This window comes from Sapajus apella, unplaced genomic scaffold (genome assembly GCF_009761245.1).
Source record: "Sapajus apella isolate SASKATOON/1434 unplaced genomic scaffold, GSC_monkey_1.0 scaffold448, whole genome shotgun sequence".
Classification (NCBI taxonomy): domain Eukaryota; kingdom Metazoa; phylum Chordata; class Mammalia; order Primates; family Cebidae; genus Sapajus; species Sapajus apella.
In genome coordinates this window covers 25,163-47,782 of record NW_022437384.1, presented here as the reverse complement: position 1 = coordinate 47,782, position 22,620 = coordinate 25,163, and the positions used below count along the sequence as shown (strand labels likewise).

The 22,620-nt window shown below is 55.2% G+C and overlaps 3 protein-coding genes across 4 annotated transcripts in view; 2 read left to right on the top strand and 1 right to left on the bottom strand.

The window, feature by feature from the left end:
• Positions 1 to 6,659: 6,659 nt before the first annotated feature.
• On the top strand, positions 6,660 to 10,901 carry LOC116545927 (protein lin-7 homolog B). The gene is made up of 6 exons (XM_032272336.1): positions 6,660 to 6,771; positions 7,154 to 7,272; positions 7,565 to 7,636; positions 8,708 to 8,917; positions 10,305 to 10,468; positions 10,793 to 10,901. The coding sequence occupies exons 1-6, from the start codon at positions 6,735 to 6,737 to the stop codon at positions 10,812 to 10,814; spliced, it is 624 nt and encodes a 207-aa protein (XP_032128227.1). The 5' UTR covers positions 6,660 to 6,734; the 3' UTR covers positions 10,815 to 10,901.
• LOC116545928 (putative uncharacterized protein C19orf73) lies at positions 10,820 to 11,758 on the bottom strand (the record flags this gene model as incomplete). Its single annotated transcript, XM_032272337.1, has 1 exon — positions 10,820 to 11,758. A coding segment is annotated over exon 1 (756 nt), but the record flags the coding sequence as incomplete, so codon positions are not given.
• A 69-nt stretch (positions 11,759 to 11,827) lies between these two features.
• The window catches only part of LOC116545930 (liprin-alpha-3), a 32,691-nt gene continuing 21,898 nt past the window's right edge, over positions 11,828 to 22,620 (top strand). Inside the window, exons 1-7 of one of the 2 annotated variants that reach the window (XM_032272343.1) lie at positions 11,828 to 12,155; positions 19,069 to 19,323; positions 19,565 to 19,666; positions 20,057 to 20,221; positions 20,588 to 20,662; positions 21,203 to 21,277; positions 21,584 to 21,805. In XM_032272343.1, coding sequence (XP_032128234.1) covers positions 19,084 to 19,323; positions 19,565 to 19,666; positions 20,057 to 20,221; positions 20,588 to 20,662; positions 21,203 to 21,277; positions 21,584 to 21,805 — 879 coding nt within the window. In that variant the 5' untranslated portion in view covers positions 11,828 to 12,155; positions 19,069 to 19,083. The remainder of the gene's footprint in view (positions 12,156 to 19,068; positions 19,324 to 19,564; positions 19,667 to 20,056; positions 20,222 to 20,587; positions 20,663 to 21,202; positions 21,278 to 21,583; positions 21,806 to 22,620) is intronic. The other variant, XM_032272342.1, reaches the window with a different exon arrangement.

Genomic DNA, 22,620 nt, shown 5'->3' with positions numbered 1-22,620 from the left:
CTGTGCCCGGTAGCCAGAGCTGTTGAAAGTGGGGTGAGGAGGCCTCTCTAGGGCTCCTTGTCGCCCTTGTGTTTTTCACCCTCTTTTTTTTTTTCCACCTTTTCCACACATTCCTCAGAGCTGACCATACCCCTGCCTTGGTGGGGGCAGGGATTTAGGAGGGGACTCCTTTACTCAGGGGAAGCAGCAGTTTTGAATGTGAACACACCTTGCGGGTGAGATGGGGTGGAGCAGGAAGGGTGGGCGGGGCCTCACATACTTCGTAGTGACAGGAATAACGAACAGAAACACAGAAGAGGTTCCACCAGCAGTTGAAATTTCAAGCAGATGCCTGGACAAAAGATTAAAGACAGGGTGGTGAGGACACTTGAGTCTGGTGAGTGCTGAGAAGCCAGTCCACCCTGCAGAACCCTAGAGGGTCAAGGCTGCAGCTGCAGGAGAGCGAGGGTGGGAGGCCAGAGGCAGAGCTCTGTACAGCTGGCCTCCCTGTTGGCACTCAGGATGCCTGGGAGCTGGGCCGGGGGTGCCAAGGCAAAGCCAAGTTCAGACGTGTTGGTGTCTCTCAGAAGCGTCTCAGCCTGATAACTCAAGAGGGTCTGTGACTGGCACGCAGAATTGCAATCTGCTTTTTAATGGCTTCAGTTTAACCAACTAAGGATACTCAGACATTTGAGGAAAAACAGAGACCACAAGATAAACAGAAAAACTGATCTTGGAAGAAATGACTTAGGAATAAAAGAACTTGATATCTCTAATTAGTATATTTCATAGAGATCCCAGATACTGCAACTACGGACTTCTAGTACTGGCTACAAAAAGCCCATTGTGGACTAACATGGTTACATAAAGGCTGGGCAGTAGACAGAAACTTAGGAAAGGTGCTGTAGAGCAGCCGCTTTGATGAGGCTTGAGGGGGTGTGGTCTGTAAGCACACAGGTGTGTTTCACGCTTACCCTTGCCTTTTCCTTGAGGATGTTTTGCCATTTAGCATGGGGAAGAGACGACCAGGCAGGACTGACTTCCACTGGGCCAAGTTCACAGAGGTTCAGCCAGGCAGCTGGGACTGACAAAACGGGAGAGGAGGGCACTGAGCTCCCAAATCTCCTCGCACCTCCCCAGACGCATTCACCAACTCAAGCTGCTGACTGTCATTGCAAGACCCCCAGGAAACTCATCAGAATGCAGTAACTGGGAGGCCAAGGAACTGACTGCCGGGAGATTGCAGCAGCCATGCTGTTCTGGGCCCACCGTGGTGGAATGACCCTGCTTGAGATGCCCAGGGTGCCTGAATATCAGAGTAAGGCCACAACAGGGAATCAGGCTAAGAGGCCAGGCATGCTGGCTCATGCCTGTCATCCCAGCACTTTGGGAGGCAGAGGCGGTCGGATCACTTGAGGCCAGGAGTTAGAGACCAGCCTGGCCAACATGGTGAAACCCCATCTCTACCAAAAATACAAAAATTAGCCAGAGGCTACGCACCTGTAGTCCCAGCACTTTGGGAGACTGAGATGGGCAGATCACCTGAGGTCAGGAGTTTGGGACCAGCCTGGCCAACACAGCAAAACCCCATCTCTACTAAAAAATACAAAAATTAGCTGGGCGTGGTAGGGAGCGCCAGTAATCCCAGGTACTCGGGAAGCTAAAGCACGAGAATCGCTTGAACCTAGGAGGGGGAGGCTGTGGTGAGTGGAGATCGTGCTACCTCACTCCAGCCTGGGTAACAGAACAAAGACTTTTGTCTCCAAAAAAAAAAAAAAAAAAAAAAAGGCTGAATATGGTGGCACAGGACTGTAATCCTAGCTACTTGGGAGGCTGAGGCAGGAGAATCGGTTCAACCTGAGAGGTGGAGGTTGCAGTGAGCAGAGATCACGCCACTGCACTCCAGCCTGGGCAACGGAGTGAGACTCCGTGTCAAAAAATACAAATAGGCAGGCTAAGAAAGCCTAAAACCAGACTTTGTCAGGAATCGGGCAATCTGCCAGTCAGAAGAAAACTCTGAAAGAAGATAAGCATTCTGAGCCTCCACATGTACTATTTTTATACCCATTACACAGCATCTACTCAAAAGTTACCAGGTTTGTTAGAAAGGAATTAATTTGCTGAAAACCGAGAGGCAAACAAAATAGACAATAGAAAGAAACCCAGGGGTGATTCAGATGATGGAGTTATCAGAGCTATGATATATTCAGAAAATAAGAAAAAGATGTGGAGAATGTTAAGATATCTGGAATCTAGCTACCTGAGAGGCAGAGGTAGGATTCCAGGATTCCTTAAGCCAAGGACTTTGAGATTGCAGCGAGCTATGATCACACCACTGCACTCTAGCCTGGGTGACAGACAAAGACACCATCTCAAAAACAAACAGGCACAGTGGCTTACCCTGTAATCCCAGCACTTTGGGAGGTTGAGGTGGGTGGATCACGAGTTTAGGAGTTTAAGACCAGCCTGGCCAACACAGTGAAACCCCATCTCTACTAAAAAATACAACAACATTAGCTGGGCATGGTGGTGCGTGCCTGTAGTCCCAGCTACTTGGGAGGCTGAGGCAGGAGAGTCACTTGAACTGGGAGGTGGAGACTGAAGTGAGCCCAGATCGTGCCACTGCACTCTACCTTGAGCAACTGAGTGAAACTTCGTCTCAAAAAAAAAAAAAATCTCGAATCTGACACCAAAAATATGGCAATTCTAGAACTGGAAAACATAATTGGAATTAAAAAGTAAGTGGTGGCCAGGCATGGTGGTTCATGCCTGTAAACTCAATACTTTGGGAGGCCAAGGTGGGAAGATCACTTGAGCCCAGGAGATGGGAGACCAGCCTGGGCAACATGGCAAAAGCCTGGTCTCTATAAATATTAGAAAAACTAGCCAGATGTGGTAGCGTGTGCCTATGGTCCCAGCTACTCAGGTGGCAGGTGGAAGGATTACCTGACCCCAGGGAGGTCGAGGCTGCAGTTAGCCATGATCACACGACTGCACTTCATCCTGGACAGCAAGATGAGACCCTGTAGCAACAACAGCAAAAAAAAAAAAAAGAATTTAGTAGTTGATAAGACTAGATAACCTGGAGTCTTCCTTAGAAATACTGGGAAAGATTGGCGTGAACAAACTTTCTTGAAAGGGACATCTCACAGCCTCTTTACGAGTAACTGAAGCCATACTTCACTAAAATGAAGGACTTACAATAGGAAACTGGATGTACTTCAGGAGACAAGTGGAGGGAAGTCCCCGGATGGCAGTTTCTAGAGAGCAATTGGTTCAGCGTGGGGTGAGAGAACTAAAGTTTCCCAGAAGTTTAGGGGAAAGATGATAAGAGCAGAAAATCTGTAATCTAGTACATCTAAATTGATCAATCAAGGACCAGGCTAAGTGGCTCATGCCTGTAATCCTAGCACTTTGGGAGGCTGAAGTGGGCGGATCACTTGAGGTCAGGAGTTCAAGACCAGCCTGGCCAACATGGGGAAACCCCTTCGCTACTAAAAATATAAAAATTGGCCGGGCGCGGTGGCTCACGCCTGTAATCCCAGCACTTTGGGAGGCCGAGGTGGGTGGATCACGAGGTCAAGAGATCGAGACCATCCTGGTCAACACGGTGAAACCCCGTCTCTACTAAAACTACAAAAAATCAGCTGGGCATGGTGGCGCGTGCCTGTAATCCCAGCTACTCAGGAGGCTGAGGCAGGAGAATTGCCTGAACCCAGGAGGCGGAGGTTGCGGTGAGCCGAGATCGCGCCATTGCACTCCAGCCTGGGTAACAAGAGTGAAACTCCGTCTCAAAAAAAAAAAAAAAAAAAAAAAAAAAAAAAATTATATATATATATATATATATATATATAAATTAGCTGGGCGTGGTGGTGGGCACCTGTAATTCCAGCTGCTAGGAGGCAGAGGTAGAAGAATCACTTGAATGCAGGAGGTGCAGGTTGCAGTTAGCTGAGATTGCGCCACTGCACTCCAGCCTGGGCAACAGCGTGAGACTCCATCTCAAAAAATAAAATACCAGGTGCGGTGGCTCACGCCTGTAATCCCAGCACTTTGGGAGGCCAAGTCGGGTGGATCATGAGGTCAGGAGTTAGAGACCAGCCTGGCCAATATGGTGAAGCCCCATTTCTACTAAAAATACAAAAAATTAGCTGGGTGTGGTAGTGCATGCCTATTGTCCCAGCTGTTTGGGAGGCTGAGGCAGGGGAATCACTTGAACCCGGGAGGCGGAGGTTGCAGTGAGTTGAGATTGCCCCACTGTACTCCAGCCTGGGCGAAGAGCAAGACTCTGTCTCAAAAAAAGTAATACATAAGACATAGCATGTTACTTAGAGAAGCAGCTCTCAGACAAAATATCTGTAAGTTCCCTCTCGCAGTGAGTAAGAGGTACAGAAGCTGCTGCTTCTCCCTATTGGCCCGTCTGTGTTATTTGATTTTTTTTTTTTTTTTAAAGAGGGGTTTCACCATCTTGGTCAGGCTTGTCTTGAACCCCCGACCTCAGGTGATCCGCCCGCCTTGGCCTCCAAAGTGCTTGGATTACAGGCGTGAGCCAGCGCGCCCGGCCTTGATTTTGTTTTTAATCCCATGAACACATTACTTTTTGCTAAAGAGAGAAATAGAGGGAATGAGACAGCCAGACAAACCTGCTCTAGTCCTCCCACTTGGAACAAGCCCTTTTCTGGACTCCATATCGCCACCCAGTGGAACCAAAAGAGCAGCAGCCAGACTTCTCCAAAGCCTTGTCCCACATCTGGGCCTCTCCAGCATGATACCACTGACCACTTCCTCTTTATTAAAACACTCTCAGCCGTGCACAGCGGCTCATGCCTGTAAACTCAGCACTTTGGGAGGCCGAGGCAGGAAGATCGTTTGAGCCTAGGAGTTCAAGACCAACCTAAGCAATGAAGACCCCTCTAAAAAAAAATTTTTTTTTTAAACTCTCTTCTCATAGTTTCTCCCACCTGGGTTTCCTCCTACATTTCAGGCCATTCTCTGCTGTCCCCCTTTTAAGTGTTAGAGAGGTTTGGGGACCAGTCCTAGGCCCTCTTTATATTCTCTTGCCCCTGACATTCTTTTTTTTTTTTTTTTTTGAGACGGAGTTTCCCTCTTGTTACCCAGGCTGGAGTGCAATGGCGCGATCTCGGCTCACCGCAACCTCCGCCTCCTGGGTTCAGGCAATTCTCCTGCCTCAGCCTCCTGAGTAGCCGGGATTACAGGCACGCACCACCATGCCCAGCTAATTTTTTGTATTTTTAGTAGAGACGGGGTTTCACCATGTTGACCAGGATGGTCTCGATCTCTTGACCTCGTGATCCACCCGCCTCGGCCTCCCAAAGTGCTGGGATTATAGGCGTGAGCCACTGCGCCCGGCCGCCCCTGACATTCTTATCCACTCCTGTGGTTTCATTTACCACCTGTGCCCCAGTACTCAAGGATGCCTGCAGACCAGGTTGCTCTTTTGAGCCCTAGATCGACTGCTTCTCCCCATGGATTCTGCAGAGGCTCCTCAAATTCAAAATACCCAGTATCCACCGGGCAAGGCGGCTCATGCTTGTACTACCAGAACTTTGGGAGGCCGAGGCGAGCGTGGTGGTGCGTGCCTGCAGTCTCAGCTACTCGAGAGGCTGCGGCAGGAGAATCGCTTGAACCCGGGAGGCAGAGGTTGCAGTGAGCTAAGATCGCAACACTGCACTCGAGCCTGGGCAGCAGAGTGAGACTTCGACTCACAAAACAAAATATCCAGTATCCCTCCTCCCGTGTAGACCATCTTAAAATGTCACCAAAGCAGGCCTGGTGCGGTGGCTCACGAGGCCTGTAATCCCAGCACTTTCGGAGGCCGAGGCGGGTGGAGTTTGAGACCAGCCTGACCAACATGGAGAAACCCCGTCTCTACTAAAAATACAAAATTTGCCGGGCGTGGTGGCGCATGCCTGTGATCCCAGCTACTCCGGAGGCTGAGGCAGGAGAATCACCTGAACCCGGAAGACGGAGTGGCGCCATTGCACTCCAGCCTGGGCAACAAGAGCGAAACTCCGTCTCAAAAATAAGTAAATAAATACAAATTTGAGCGCCATATTTTACCGTTAGGAGTTTGCATGAAGCCCCAAATCCTCGACACACATGCCAACGCAGGAGCCCAGGCATAAACTATCCTGCCGGCCTTTTCACCTCATTATCAACGAATCCCAACTCTGCTTCCAGCCACGTGGGCTCTTTCTGCGTGGCGGGGGTGTTCACCTTACCTCCCAGGACTCTGTGAAGTACCTCCTCTAGGATTTCCTTCGTCTTCTGGATCATCACCTTTCCACTCAGCTCTCATCACAGTCGTGGTTGGCTGTTTACTGCCCCCATAGACTGGAAGCTCCGTTCGGGCCGTGGGCTTGGCTGCCCTGCTCACCACGGTGTCCATGCCTTGGGCCCAGAAGATGTTTCACAAGAGTTTGTTGAATGAATGTGGGAAAAGGATGGACAGGGGGTAGACAGGTGTGGAGGGCAGGCAGACAGGGATCGTGAAAGGGACACACAGACCGAACCTGCAATGGGAGGGCTCGCCAACAGGACCGACTGGCCGGGGCGGAGGGCAGGGCTGCGGGTGGCGCGGGGCAGCGGGTCGGGGCGGTCCGGCGTCGGGGAGCTGGGCGCTCTCCAGGCGCGCCTCCGCAGGGGGCGCCCGTGGCCCGGGGCGTGGCCTCGCGCAGCCCCGCCCCCCTCGCAGGCGCCGGGGCAGGCGGGCGGCTGGCAGCGGTGGCGCCGACATGGCTGCGCTGGTGGAGCCGCTGGGGCTGGAGCGGGGTAAGCGCGCGCCAGGGGGCCCTGCCCACCGCGGCCTGCGTCCCCAGTCCCCGGTCCCCTCCCTTCCCGGGCCTGGCCGGCGCGGGTGGGCGGGGCGGGCACCGGGGCCGGGCGGTCGGGGGGTGTGGGAGGCTCCGTGGGCGCGGGCCGGGGCCGCGGGCGCCCGCCTTACACCCCGGCCTGTGGAGCGGTCCCAGGACCGCAGGGCGCCCGGCTGGTGGCGGTTTCTCCTGCGTCACCCTGGACTCTGCAGGGCGTCCGACTGGGCTTCGGCCGTCCTCCCGGGGCTGTGCGCTCGCCCTCACTCCGCCGCTCTCCTCGCTCCTCTGCGTCTCGGGGTCTCTGACACTCGCGGTCTCTGCGCCCCGCCCCCGCCCCGCAGACGTGTCCCGGGCCGTCGAGCTCCTCGAGCGGCTCCAGCGCAGCGGAGAGCTGCCCCCGCAGAAGCTGCAGGCCCTCCAGAGAGTCCTGCAGAGCCGCTTCTGCTCCGCTATCCGAGAGGTGAGCGGCGCGCGGAGCAGGGGCGCGAGCTGGCGACCGCCGTCCTCCTCCTCTTCTTTCTGCTCGCCTCGAGCTCGGGGACTACGCCTCCCGGCAGCTCCCGAGGCGTCCCGCCTTGGGATGCCCACTCTTCAGCTCAGGGGCTCTTCGGGAGTTGTAGTTTCCTCGGGCTCTGGTTGCGGGGGCGGGGCGGATCCTGGCGTGGGATCGGGAGAGTGTCTAGGGGCCCGGACTCCTGTGTCTAGGGCCGGAAGGGCTGGCGGCTCCCTGATGCGGCTGCCTCTTCACCCAGGTGTATGAGCAGCTCTATGACACGCTGGACCTCACCGGCAGCGCCGAGATCCGGGCCCATGCCACAGCCAAGGTGGGCCCCTCACCCCATTCCATTGCATCTGCTATCTGCGTAGCTGCCTGGTGGAGCTCAGTTATCGCCTTCACGCCAGTCATTTGTTTCCTCCCTCAAGATTTTTGCCAAATCTATGTGCCGCCCTTCCTATTATTAAATAATTGCACATTTTTAACTTAAAACAAATGTCATACGAAGGTATCTTTTTAGCAACTGCAAATGGAAACCAGTGTGGCATGGCCAGCTTCAACATCTGTACAGTGTAAACCAGGAAAGTCATGGCGCGCTGACATCCCACTGCACCATAGTGAGATGCTGCCTCTTGCTTCTGCCGGAGGCTCTGGGCTCCCTCCAGGCCTGGCTTTCCTAAGTTTAAAAGTAAGATGGAAGAGCTGGGTGCAGTGGCTCACGCCTGTAATCCCAGCACTTTGGGAGCCCGAGGTGGGCGGATGGCCTGAGGTCAGGAGTTTGAGACCAGCCTGGCCAACGTGGTGAAACCCTGCCTCTAAAAAAACAAAAAGTAAGATTGAGACCGGGCGTGTTGGCTTATGCCTGTAATCCTAGCACTTTGGGAGGCTGAGGTGGGTCCTGACTTGAGGTCAGGAGTTCAAGACCAGCCTGGCCAACATGGTGAAACCCCATCTCTACAAAATTACAAAAAATTTAGCTGGGTGTGGTGGTGCACGCCTGTAATCCCAGTTACTCGGGAGGCTGAGACAGGAGAATCGCTTGAACCCAGGAGGCAGAGGTTGCCGTGAGCCAAAAAGCTGAAATTGTGGCACTGCACTCCAGCCTGGGAAACAGAGCGAGACTTCATCTCAAAAAAAAAAAAAAAAAAAAAAAAAAGGTAAGATTGGCAAGCGTGGGATATTCAAGACACACTCACACCAAATGGACACATTCTCTTGCAAAGTGAAGGGAAGGGGGCACACAGACATTTCAGGGGGATCTTTCATTGTGTCATGGCAAGTGTCCCAGGCTTGGGGATAGCAACCCAGGCTAAATTGCTGTCCTCGGTCCATATTCCCCTCTCCAGCCTTCATGCCCACCTTGGAGGAGTCTCATCTCCAGCTGCTTTCTCTCTCCCAGGCCACAGTGGCTGCCTTCACAGCCAGCGAGGGCCACGCACATCCCCGGGTAGTGGAGCTGCCCAAGACGGATGAGGGCCTGGGCTTCAACATCATGGGTGGCAAAGAGCAGAACTCGCCCATCTACATCTCCCGGGTCATCCCGGGGGGCGTGGCTGACCGCCATGGAGGCCTCAAGCGTGGGGACCAACTGTTGTCCGTCAATGGTGTGGTGAGTGGGGGGCTGAGGCAGGGCTGGGGGACACAGTCTGTCCAAGGTAGCATAGCCCCTGCTTTTGACTTGATTCAGCACACACTGAGCACTGCCTCTATGGCTAGCCCTGTGCTGGGCAATGTTACAGATCCTGAGAGATGTTGGCCTCAGCTCCTACACCCAACCTTCCCTCTGTGGGGAGGGCAGTAGGCCCTGGCTGAAAAAGTCCTAATCCAGAAACATAACAATGAGGAAGTGCAAAGTATTGTGACAGCCCAGATAAGGCACCAGGCCAGTGTAGATGCAGGAAGGTTTTTCAGAGTAAGAAACATTTGGGTTGGGTGTTGAAGGATGAGTAGGAGTTCTCCAGGCAAACAAGGTAAAGGGTGTTCCTGCTGAAGGTACTGTGGAGGATACTGACTTGGCATACCTCTGAGCTGAAAAGAAAGGGCTTGGTTCTCATGGAGGTCTGGGCATGCAGGTAATTAAAAATCACTGTGGTTAGGTAGGGCGCAGTGGCCCGCACCTGTAATCTCAGCACTTTGAGAGGCCGAGGCGGGTGGATCACCTGAAGTCAGGAGTTTGAGACCATCCTGGCCAACATGGTGAAACCCCATCTCTACTAAAAACACAAAAATTAGCTGGGCATGGTGGCAGACACCTGTAATCCCAGCTACTTCGGAGGCTGAGGCAGGGGAATCACTTGAACCTGGGAGGTGGAGGTTGCAGTGAGCTGAGATCACACCATTGTACTTCAGCCTGGGTGACAGAGTGAGACTCCATCTCAAAAAAAAAAAAAAAAAAAATCACTGTGGTTAGAGTTGAGGGAAGCATAACTGGAGAGGTGGCTGGGGTCAGCCATGCAGGGCCTGAGTGTCACCTGAGAAGCTGGGACTTTGTCCCATGGGCGCTGGGGAGCCACGGGAGGCAAGGGGTGAGCCAGGGATAAGCTCAGCTTGCAGGTACAGAAAGACCCCTCTGGGAGCCTATGGGAGATGGACTGCGGGGAGAGACTGGAGGCCAGAAGGCCAGGGAGGAGGCTGGGGTAAGACTCCAGAGGAAAGAGGACAAGGCCTGAGCTGGGGCCAGGGCTGTGGGGACAAAGAAGAGGGAGTCAAGGCAGGCGGGCATGAGTGGGCTGTGGGCAGGGAGGCCATAAAGATGGGCCTGGATGTTTGGCCAGGGACTGAGGGAACATGGGGCTTCCCCTGACGTGGGGAGCCTCGCAGGTTTTGGAGGAGGACACTGAACCAGGAGTTAATGACTCTTCCACAAGGAGGACATAAGGCATTGGCATCTCAGGGCTGGCACCAGGCTCACCAGCAGTGGGTCCCCTCTCCCTGGGGGGAGAGGGCTGGGCAAGGGCAGCCGGCCCCAGGCCCAGCATCTGTGTTGGGCACCACAGAGTGTTGAGGGTGAGCAGCACGAGAAGGCGGTGGAGCTGCTGAAGGCGGCCCAGGGCTCGGTGAAGCTGGTGGTGCGTTACACACCTCGAGTGCTGGAGGAGATGGAGGCCCGGTTTGAGAAGATGCGCTCGGCCCGCCGGCGCCAGCAGCATCAGAGCTACTCGTGAGTCCCTGTGTCACCACACCCCTGGGGCCTCCACTGGCTCCCTTTAGCCCCAGGCTCCCAAACCAGGCCAGTGCTTCCTGGACATTCCAGCCCTGGCCCCTCCTCTGGGATCCTGACCCTTGACCCCTGGCCCAGGCCGTCACCCCAGGCTCTTCTGGCTGAATCGCCTGGGGACCTCTTAGCTTCCTTCCATCCCAAGATGTGGAACCTACTGTGGCTGGGATCCCTCAGCCCACCCACCTTGCCTCTGCATCCCCAATCCTGCCTCTCATCTACCCGGAGCCCCCGTTGAACCCAGGTCCCTTCTCTACCCCCTTGCAGGTCCTTGGAGTCTCGAGGCTGAAACCACAGATCCGGACGCTCACGAGCACCCTCTCCCTGTACAGTATTTATTGTCCCTGGCACCTTATTTAAAGATCTTTGACCCTCATTGAGTGTCTGTGTGTCTGTCCTGCACCGCTGTGTTGGTGTCTTGAGATGTGGGGGAACGTGAGGAGCTGAGGTCAGGCCAAGTCTTTGAGAAGCCCTTTTCGGAGTCTGAGAGCAGAGGTTGAGACCTCTCGCTAGGTCTAAAGGCGGAATCAGGCCGGCTTCCAAGGGGCTAGTCCGAGGGCGGAGGCCAGGACCCCGTCTGGGTCTGAGTGCCGGGGAAGAACTGAGGACAACGCCGCCTACCCTTAAGAGCGTCTGAGGGCGAAGGCCAAGTCCCATCCTCCGGAGTCCTGAAACGCAGCCGGAGCTAGTGGGCGGCCTCTGTGTGGGCGGGGCGGAGCGAACCATTAGCCTCTTCCGCCGGGGGAACCCTGCAGGCCGCACTACCGTCTGCGTGGGAGTCGCGGGTGGGGGTGCCGCGTGCAGTTCCCGAGGCGGGCGCAGGGGTGCAGAATGAGGTGCCCTCGCCCACCAGGCGCTCACTCCACCTTCCAACCAGAGCGCGTCTTTCCGGAAGCTGCCTCCGCCTTGAAATCCAACCTTTAGCCTCAACCCGCTGCCCGCCCAGCCCTCGTGTCCCGTGCGGCGCGAGGGCCGGCGCGCGCCACTGCCGGGAGCCGGGGTCGCGACACGCGTTCCACGCCGCGCGCTACTCGCTCCGGGTGACATCATCCCCCTGCCGGGCTCCGCCCCCCGCCCCAGCCGCCGCACGCCGCGCGCCTATTGGTAGACGAGCCTTATGCCCCGCCTCTCGCCCTCCGCCCGCGCGACCCCTCCCTGCCGGTGTGGAGGCGGGGTCTAGTCGCCGGCCGGCGCCGACGCTTCCTCCCATTGGCCGCCCGTCGCCGTCTGTCAGTCTCCTGTTAAAGGGGCCACGACCGCCCGGGAGCTGTGGGGGGGGAAGGGGGAGGGAGAAGGAATTTTTTTGGGGGGAAGGTGGGATTTGGGGGCGCTGGTGGGCACCCCTGGATCTGGCGGCTGCGGCCTCGCGGGGGGAAGCTGAACGGTGACAGGGGCAAGGGGCTATTTTGGGGGTAGAAGGCAGTGAGAACGTGAGGGGGAGGGGGGTCCCCAGCGCCCGAGCCGGAGCCAGAGACGCGGAGCCCGCGCGAGCGGCGGAGACAGGGCTCCAGGGCTCCGGAGCGACAGAGCCGGGCCCCGGCCGCTGCCAGGGGCCCCGCCCGGCCCCCCCACTCCACCCCAGGTCCCTCCTGCAGCCCAGCTCCGCCCGCAGCCGCCGCGGACCAGGCAGGTAAGAGCCCGGCCCGGCCCTCCTGGCAGCGCCCACCCCGGGGACCCCTTGGAGAGCCTCCCCCGCTTCCCCGAGATCCCTGATTCCCTTCCTCATCCCCGGGGACCCCCAAGCCCCGATTTCACAGCCCAACCCCGGGGACCCAGGCGTGCCCCTCCCGGCGCCCAGAGTCCCCGACCGAACCCTAGAATCCCGGGCGCACCGCCGCCTCGCGCCTCCTCCAGGGCCCAGGAGCCTGGATTTCCCGGTCCAGCCCCGGGACCCCCTGGAGCCTAGATCCCCCTTCCCGGCCCTGTTCAGGGAGCTCCAGACACCCGCCGCGGCGGTGCCAGACTCCCCCGGCGCGTCCGCATCGTCCCCGCTTCGCGCACCCCGTCTCCCTTCGTCAGGCTCGGGCTTGCACGGCCGGCCGCGTCTCTCGGTCCAGGCAGGCTAGGCGGCCGCCCTGGACACAGGCCCGCTCTGGAGCTGTCCATGGTCAGCGCGCTCGGCAGCCTTGCCTCCCCCCACCGCCCGCCGCCGCCGCCAGGGAGGGGGCGCAGGCGGCGCGGGGATCCCCCCCGCCGAGTCTTTGACCCGGGGATACCCGGGCCCTCCCCGACCCGGGCGCCCTGGCCGCGGGGCTCCGCCGGCCAGGCTCGTGGCCCGGTCCTCGGCACCCCAGGTTCCTGGGACTCCAGCAGCTCCCTGAGGAGCCAGCGCCTCTGAATTTTCCTGTTCTGGTCGCCGTGGGGACCATGGCACCCGGGCGTGCAGCTCCCACCCTGTTCGGGAAGCCTGTCCGTGCCTACACCTCTGCTGGCCCCAGGTGGTAGCCCTCACCCCGTCAGAACCTAGGAATCCTGTTCCCCAGCATTGCTCTGCTTAGAACCTGGTTCAACAGTCCTTGTGTCCCGCAGACCCATAGACTCAGGCTCCTGGCACCCAGCATCTGCTCCCTGAGGGACTCAGGCGCCATGACTCGTTTCCTTTGGGGGATCCGGAATGTGATTCTTAATGCAGTTCTCTGATTTCTGTTTACACTCTCCCTTGGGGACCTAAATGTCCTGGACCCAGTCTTGTATCCCCTCAGGGACCCAGGAGTTCAGACCCCAGTTTCTGTACTGCCCACCAGCTTTTACCGAGGCTGTCCACCCCAAACCCTCTCTCCAAACAAGACCTCAGGCTGTCAGCTTCCAATCCCTCATCATTTACCTCTACAACGATTCAGGAGTCCAGGCTCCTAGCTCTGTCCACTGCCTTCCCCAGCAGGTATCTAGTTCCTCAGCTCTCACTTTTAGGGACCAGGTCTTCACACTCTCATCATTCTGCCCCATCAACTTCACATCTCCTGTGGCCTTAACAAACCCCTGTCTCATCCTCATGTCACCCCAGGTGGTGGCTTTGGAAGTCTCTACTCTCTCTCCCAAGACCCAGCTTCTTGAGATGTTTCCAGCACTCCATTGCCCCATGAGGCCCATATGAGTTCCCATTCTCCAAGTACACTCTCCAAGGCCAATGAGCCGACACACATCACTTCCTCCACACGTATTCGGTGGCGTGGGCTCTTAAGGAAATCTAGAAGCTACCTACCGTCATCCAAATTTCTTTCTTCTTTCCTTCCTTCTTTCTTTCCTTCTTTCTTTTTCTTTCTTCTTTCCTTCCTTCTTTTCCTTCTTTTCTTTTCTTTCTTTCTCTTTCCTTCTTTCTCTTTCTCTCCCACCCTTCTTTCTTTCTACTCTCTCTCTTTCTTTCTTTCCTCTTTCTTTTTCTTTCTTTCTTTCTTCCTTTCTTTTTTCCTTTCTTTCTTTTCCCTTTCTTCCTTGACAAGTTATCTCTCTATTGCCCAACCTGGAGTGCAGTGGCATAATCACAGCTGACTGCAGCCTCCACCTTGCCGGGCTCAGAAGATCCTCTCACTTTAGCCTCCTGAGTAGCTGAAACCACAGGCACACATCACCAGGCCTGGCTAATTAAAAAAAAAAACTTTTTTTTGGCCAGGTGTGGTGGCTCACACCTGTAATCCCAGCACTTTGGGAGGCCTAGGCAGGCAGATTACCTGAGGTTGGGAGTTCAAGACCAGCCTGACCAACATGGAGAAACCCGGTCTCTACTAAACGTACAAAATTAGCTGGGCATGGTGGCACATGCCTGTAATCCCAGCTAATTGGGAGGCTGAGGCAGGAGAATCGCTTGAACCCAGGAGGCGGAGGTTGCAGTGAGCCGAGATCACGCCATTGCACTCCAGCCTGGGCAACAAGAGTGAAACTCTCTCAAAAAAAAAAAAAATTTTTTTTTTAATAGAGATGGGGGTTTCACAATGTTGCCCAGACTGGTCTCAAACTCCTAGGCTCAATTGATCCCTCTCCCTCGGCTCCCTAGAGTGCTGGAATTACAGGTGTGGGTCCTCGAGTTCAGTCTGGCCACATTTCTTGTTGCACATGTGCTCTTGCATTGCTCCATGTTCTAGACTCCTTCTAAACACAGAAAAACTCCCAGTTGATCTCTGTTCTGTGTTCCACTCTCACTCAAGACATGGTCTGAGTTCTAGGCCAGATGCCAAATTCTAGGCATGTCTTTTCTCATTTGTTGTTTTAAAATATTTAGATACGACCCCTGAGCCAGATTCTGATCCCACTGTCTCCTCAGACATGTTCCAAAGTTCTAGCAACCAGTCCTTCCTTCTTTGCTAAATGTTCACTTTAAGTGTGTTCTAGGTTCCAGCCACATTTTTCTAGATTCCACTGTCTTCCGAGAGGCAATCTAACTTCTAAAATGTGTGTGTTCTAAGTATGTGCCCTAGGCTTCCTAATTCGTGCTATTGATTCTAGAATGCCCTTCCCTGTTTCCCTGTTTTACGTTCTAAGTTCCATTCAATTGCACATTATTTTTTGTTGTTGTTTAGTTTTTATTTTATTCTATTTTATTTTGAGATGGAGTCTTGCTCTGTCACCCAGGTTGGAGTGCGGTGGTGCTATCTCGGCTCACTGCAACCTCTGGCTGCCGGGTTCAAGCAATTCTCCTGCCTCAGCCTCCTAAGTAGCTGGGACTACAGGCACATGCCACCATGCCTGGCTGATATTTGTATTTTTAGTAGAGATGGGGTTTCACGATGTTGGCCAAGCTGGTCTCAAACTCCTGACCTAAAGTGATCCTCCTGCCTCCCAAAATAGAGGGATGACAGGCACGCGTCACTGCGCCTGGCCTGTTGTTGTTTATACATTGGGTCTCGCTCTGCTACTGAGGCTTTCTCTCGAACTCCTGGGCTCAAGTGATCCTCCCACACTGGCCTTCCAAAATGCTGTAATTACAGGCACGAGCCACTGTGCCTGGCCCTAATTTCACATTCTGAAATGTAAAAGATTTCCAATGAAGTGTTCTACATTATGTTTTCCTTCCCCAGGTTCCAGGTTCTAGGCCCATTCATTTTCTGTCAGTTTTTCCCCCAGTGCAGCCTTAGTTTAGAACTTGTCCCCTGGTAGATCGTGGGTTTTCTCCTCCATCTGCCACTCTGGCATTCTAAGCTTGTTCTAGGCTCTCTCCTCTTCTGGAGACTTCAGCCTAGAAATGTTCTTATTTCCAGAACAACCCCCCTCCTTTGCCAGCTCAGTCTTTATTCCAGGAAATGCTCAATTCTCAACGTGCATCCTTTTGATCCATCCCCTGCCCCTCCCCATAGACACTTCTAAGTTCCTAGCGAACTCTTAGGCACATGATAAAACCAAGGATGTGACCCCTGCTATATTCTTTTAAAAAAATGTAACTAAGGCCAGATATGGTGGCTCACACCTATAATCGCAGCACTTCAGGAGGCAGAGGTGGGTGGATCACCTGAGGTTGGGAGTTCAAGACCAGCCTGACCAACATGGAGAAACCCCGTGTCTACTAAAAATACAAAATTAGCCAGGCGTAGTGGCACATGCCTGTAATCCCAGCTACTGGGGAGGCTGAGGCAGGAGAATCGCTTGAACTCAGGAGGCAGGAGATTGTGGTGAGCCGAGATTGTGCCATTGCACTCCAGCCTGGGCAACAAGAGGGAAACTCTGCCTCAAAAAAAAAAATGTAATTAAAATTTTTAAAATCTATTTATTTATTTATTTTGAGACTGGGTTATGAGACTGGATAATTTTTATATTTTTTGTGCTTTTTTTTGAGATGGAGTTTCACTCTTGTTGCCCAGGCTGGAGTGCAATGGTGTGATCTCAGCTCATTGCAACTTTTGCCTCCCTGGTTCAAACAGTTCTCCTGCCTCAGCCTCCTGAGTAGCTTGGATTACAGGCATGTGCCACCACACCGGGCTAATTTTGTATTTTTAGTAGACACGGGGTTTCTCCATGTTAGTCAGGCTGGTCTCAAACCGCCAACCTCAGGTGATCACACCATCTCGGCCTCCCAAAGTGCTGGGATTACAGGTGTGAGCCACTGCGCCCTGGCCGCTGCTATATTCTGCTATATCTTCATCCCTAGTAGGTTCTGAGTTCTAGATTGTATCTGCTTATTATGTTTGTTATGTATTGCATTAGGTGTATTTATGGGTATCGTGTGTGTCAGGTTCTGGGGTGACCTGAACACTAAATTATGGGGTTGCTCTTGGCTGATTCTAGATTATAGGCTTAAGAACTTAGTTCTAGAATACACCTCTCTACTTAGTCCTGTGAGCCGTTGTTACCCCGTCATCAAAAGTGTGGAAGCATTCTGCACCCTGTCCTGTGTCTTCATGCCAGTAGTTTTTTAGGTTATATGTCCAGCCTTGCTGTGTTTTATTTCCTTCTAGAGGAGTTTAAGGCTCTGGGAGAGCTTCCCTAAAACATCTGTGTTGCATCGTCTGAGTGAGTTGCTGATTTTGGATATCATGTTGGTTTTTGGCCGAAGGCTGGCCTGCCCTCTTAGAATCGTCTTCCTGAATCTTTCCTCTGAGTGCTGGGATTCGCCTGTCTAGATTTTCAAACGCACCTCTTCAAACACCCAAGGGGACAGGAACCCAGCTCCCTCTTCTCCCAGCGCCCAAAGCCCTGAGGGCCTTAGGCCCTCTTCTCCTCACATGAGTCCGAGGCCCGGGTCCCAGGCTTTGGACACAGTCCGCATATTGGGCGGGGCTGGGAATTATCCAAGCCCAGAACCGGTTATGTGCCGCCCGCAGGGGGAGAAGGAAAGGAAGGAACTGAGTGAAAGTCCCTCCTGCTTTCTGCCGGGCCAGCTGGACCCGTCGGACCTGATGTGTGCGGAGGGAGCGGTTCAGGGGGCCTGGCTTCATCTCCGCCCTGCCCCTGGCTCCAAGTCCCGCCTTCTCGCCCCAAAACCCCGCCCCTTTCTCCTCCCCCGCCTCGGATGTGGCCCCAAGGTGGCTGGGGCTGGGGTTAAGGGGGAGATCCCAGAACTCCTGGGTCCTGGAGGAGTAGCTGTGCCCCAGGGGCCGGGGGGAGGAGGAGTCTGAAGGCTGGCATTTCTGGGTCTAAGCGAGAAGGCTAAGAGCCCAGACTCTTGTCTCTTAGGGGAGGAGAGGGGTGCTGTCTCCGACTCCTGGGATTGGGAAGGCAGGGGCTGGAGGCTCAGCCTCTTGGGGTCTGGGGGAACCAAAGGGACGGGGGACCTGAACTCCTGTGACCTGAGGGAGGCAGGAGGTAGTTCTTGCACTTCTGGGTCATGAAGAGGGAGGTGACTATAGTGGTCTTGGCCATGTCGGGGTTTTTTTGGAAATAGAGTTTTGCTCTGCCCCCAGGCTGGAGTGCAATGGCACGATCTCAGCTCACTGCAACCTCCGCCTCCCGAGTTCAAGCGATTCTCCTACCTCAGCCTCCTGAGTAGCTGAGATTACAGGCTCCAGCCACCACACCTGACTAATTTTTGTATTTTTTTTTTAGTAGAGATGGGGTTTCTCCATGTTGGTCAGGCTGGTTTTTAACCCCCAATCTCAGTTGATCTGCCCGCCTCGGCTTCCGAAAGTGCTGGGATTACAGGCGTGAGCCCCAGCTCCCAGCCACCCTGTGGCCTTCTTAAGGCATGGTTCTGGTCTGGGCGTCAGTTTTCCTACCCATGCAGTGGGTTGAGGGTAGAGACTGATTTTAAACACACATTCCCTCAGACAATGCCAGGGTCACCCAGCCGTTGTTCTTTTGAGTGGGCCAGGCCTAGGTTTGCTGCCAGTGTCTAATGGAGTCTGACTTCAGTTTTCCTAAATCCTCTCACCCAGGTAGCCAAGGCTTACCTAGAAGGAATGGGTTTCAGTTTATCCTGGGCCACCATTAGAATGGATAGGCCTGGCCAGGCGCGGTGGCTCATGCCAGGTAAATAGATGGCTCAGGCACAGTGGCACACTTTAGCATGCCGAGGCGGGAGGATCCCCTGAGTCCAAGAGTTTGAGACCATCCTGGGCAACATAGTGAGATCTCGCCTCTACAAAAAAAAAAAAAAAAAAAAAGCCGGACGCAATGGCTCATGCCTGTAATCCCAGCACTTTGGGAGGCCGAGGTGGGCGGATCACGAGGTCAGGAATTCAAGACCAGCCTGACCAACGCAGTGAAGCCCCATCTCAACTAAAAATACAAACAGTAGCTGGGCATGGTGGCGAATTCCTGTAATCCCGGTTACTTGCGAGGCTGAGGCAGAATTGCTTGAACAGGGACCTGAGAGGCGGAGGTTGCAGTGAGCCGAGACTGTGCCACTGCACTCCAGCGTGGGCGACAGAGTAAAAAGAATAGGCCTCAGTTTCCCCTGGCAGCACCTGGTGGCCAGTATTTGGTTTTCCTGGTGGAGTGACAGGGTGGTGGTGCCTGTTTCCCTGTGTCATGATCTGCGTCTGGGCCTCAGTTTCTTCTGTGCAGTGCCTGGTTTGCCCCAACTGTTTCTCCTCCGTGGTATCCGAGTGGCCGTGTCTCAGTTTCTCCGTTGTGCCTTGACGAGGCCGGTCTGTTCCTTGCCCCTCCCCGCCCCGCAGGCCCGCACCGCCGCCATGATGTGCGAGGTGATGCCCACCATCAGCGAGGATGGCCGGCGGGGCTCGGCGCTGGGCCCGGACGAGGCGGGCGGGGAGCTGGAGCGCCTCATGGTCACGATGCTCACGGAGCGCGAGCGCCTGCTGGAGACGCTGCGCGAGGCACAAGACGGGCTGGCTACGGCGCAGCTGCGGCTGCGCGAGCTGGGCCACGAGAAGGACTCGCTGCAGCGTCAGCTGAGCATCGCGCTGCCCCAGGTCTGGGCGGGGCAGGGGCGGGGCCTGAGGGGCGGGGCCTCGGTGGAGAGGGCGGTCCGGAAGGGGCCGGGCTTGGCGCCTGGAAGGGAGGAGTCTGTGCCATTAATGGGCGGGGCCTGAGTGGCAAGGGACCGCGGGACTTAGCAGGGTGGGCGGGGCTTTCAAACTTCCAGTTCCAGGGAATGGAGGAGCTAGGGAAAGGATTGAGCTGAATGTCCTGATCCTGCCAATGTCTGGACAGGAGTTTGCAGCTCTGACGAAGGAGCTGAACTTATGTCGGGAGCAGCTGCTGGAGAGGGAGGAAGAGATTGCAGAGCTGAAGGCGGAACGGAACAACACGCGGGTGAGGGGTGTTGAGGGCGGGGCCTAAGTGGGGGCGGGGCCTTGCGTTGTTGAAATACGGGGCGGGGCCTCGCGGTGTTGCAGCCTGACCTATTTTTTCCTCCATCTCGCCTTCCTGTCTTCTCTTCCCTGGTTGCATTTCCTGGCTGGTCTCCCACTCCGGTCCCACTCCTTCCTCCGTGTCTCCATAACTTTTCTTTCTTCTGTATCACCCCTTCGTTGACCCCGACCCCACCTCTCCTATCCTCCTCTCTTTCCCTGACCTGTTTCTCTCGGTGTCCTTTGTTTGGCTCCATGTTTTCCTCCATGTGTCCCCCCTACCTGTCACCCTTTCTCTCAACCCTGCCCCTTTTCCCTTGCCTCTTCTTGCCCCCATGCCCTGTGCCTGTAGCTGCTCCTGGAACACCTGGAGTGCCTCGTGTCCAGGCACGAGAGGTCACTGCGCATGACCGTGGTGAAGCGCCAGGCCCAGTCCCCGGGTGGGGTCTCCTCGGAGGTAGAAGTGCTCAAGGCTCTAAAGTCCCTCTTCGAGCACCACAAGGCCCTGGATGAGAAGGTATGAGAATTGGAAGAGCAGGGGTGGAGAACGGAAACCCTTAGTTGACTGGGGCTGTTCTGAGTGAGAGACGTTCTGGCTGTAATTGGTTGGGGATGTGCTGAGTTGGAAGAATGTTGATTGCGATTGATCGGGACAGGTTACAAAGACTGGGACCTGACTGGTTGATAGCAGAAAAATAAACCAGGATGGGGGCTACTGGTGGATGGGGCAGCCTGGGTAGCTGGTTGCGACTGCATACGGGTTATGGAGAAAGGAGTCCCGACGCTGCCCTATCAGACCCGTCCTAGGGGTGTTCTGGGCCAGGAGCAACTGTCCTAAATTGGGTTTGGTATCCAGCTGACTATTGCCCTGCCCCATCCCCAGGTCCGGGAGCGGCTGCGGATGGCGCTGGAGCGAGTGGCAGTGCTAGAGGAGGAGCTGGAACTGAGCAATCAGGAGGTGTGGGTGTGGCCAAGAAGGGGAGGTTGAATCCAAGGGGAGGGGCTAAAGGACAGCCCAGTGGGGCGGAACCGATTGGCTGGGTTCCAGAGAGAATCTATTGGGGCAGGACTAGGGCAGACAACCAATGGAGTTGGACTATGGAGAGAAACCAATGGGTTTCCTAAGTGGGCACACGTTGCGCAGGGCTCCAGGGAGAACCTCCTGGTAAGAGTGAGATTAAGGGTAGAACTAGTGACTGGGGCTCAGGCTGGGACTAAGGAGGAATTGATTGGATGGGGAAAGGCAGGGCTAAAGCCGAAGGCTTCCGCAGGAGGCTAAGGGGAGGAGTAAGGGTATACGCCCTCCAAGGTGGCAGCTAAGGAGGGATGTAAGGAGGGTATGGGGCCTAAGAGTAGATCGTGGGGTAGGCATCGCCCCAGCAGGAGCAAAGGCATTTCAGATGGGGCCCCCCAACCCCTTAGAGGGCCAGTGCCAGTGGGAAGTAGAACTGGGGGTTCAGGGAACCCCTGTGGTCTGAATTCCCTTTGACGCTTCCAGACTCTGAACCTTCGAGAGCAGCTGTCTAGGCGGCGGTCAGGACTGGAAGAACCCGGCAAGGATGGGGACGGGCAGGTGAGACATGGAAGTCCCCTCCCCAGGAGCTCCATTCCACTCCCTGACTTCGTGATGGTGTTTGCAGTGTTTGGTGTGACCCAAACACTTAGACGGCTGCACCTCTAAGACTGTCACAAATCTTTGACCTCTGATCCCGGTCACCTAGCTAACTTCTGTGACCATCTCACTGGCCCCCGTGGACTCTGACCTGCATGATCCTTATTGATCTTTGATCGACTTTCAGCTGATTGACTTTCTGCTTGCATTCCCTCTGTGTCTCTGGGAGACACTCTGGGATGTTGTCCGTTTCTTCCCTCCCTCCAGACTCTTGCCAATGGCCTGGGTCCTGGCGGGGATTCGAACCGACGCACAGCAGAACTGGAGGAGGCCCTGGAGCGGCAGCGCGCCGAGGTGTGCCAGCTGCGAGAGCGCCTGGCGGTGCTGTGCCGTCAGATGAGCCAGCTGGAGGAGGAGCTGGGCACTGCACACCGCGAGCTGGGCAAGGCGGAGGAAGCCAACTCCAAGCTGCAGCGCGACCTCAAGGAGGTGAGGCCCAGGCAGGTGGGCTGCCTTCGATCGCTCGCCTTTCCGTAGCCCTCTCTCTTGCGCATTGCTCATGAATAGTGGAACTTCGATTCAGTCCACAGGCTGGGTGGCTCCTCCTCTCAGATTCAGTTTCCTTACCTGTGAAAGGAGATGTGTGATTCTCAGAGGGTGAGTCTGTGGCACAGAGTAGGCGCTCCATAACTGCTCGTCATTACTTTGTTACCTCTGGGTCCTTCTCTGGTGCCTCTAAATTAATTAATTTTTGCTTTGTTTTGGAGGGGACGGAGTTTTGCTCCATAGCCCAGGCTGGAATGTAGTGGCCTGATCTCAGCTCACTGCAACCTCTGCCTCCTGGGTTCAAGTGATTCGTCTGCCTCAGCCTCCTGAATATCTGGGATTACAGGAGGGTGTCACCACCCCCAGCTGATTTTTGTATTTTAGTAGAGACGGGTTTCACTGTGGTGACCTGGACCATCTTGATCTCTTGACCTCGTGATACGCCCATCTCAGCCTCCTAAAGTGCTGGGATTACAGGAGTGAGCCACCATGCGCAGACTGTTTTTTTTTTTTTTTTTTTTTTTTTTTTTTGAGACGGAGTCTAGCTCTGTTGCCCAGGCTGGAGTGCAGCGGTGCGATCTTGGCCCACTGGAACCTCACTGTAACCTCTGTCTCCCAGTTGAGGCAATTCTCCTGCCTCAGCCTCTTGAGTAGCTGGACTACAGGTGTGCCCCACCACACCTGGCTAGTTTTTGATTCTTTTTTTTTTTTTTTTTTTTGAGACGGAGTTTCACTCATGTTACCCAGGCTAGAGTGCA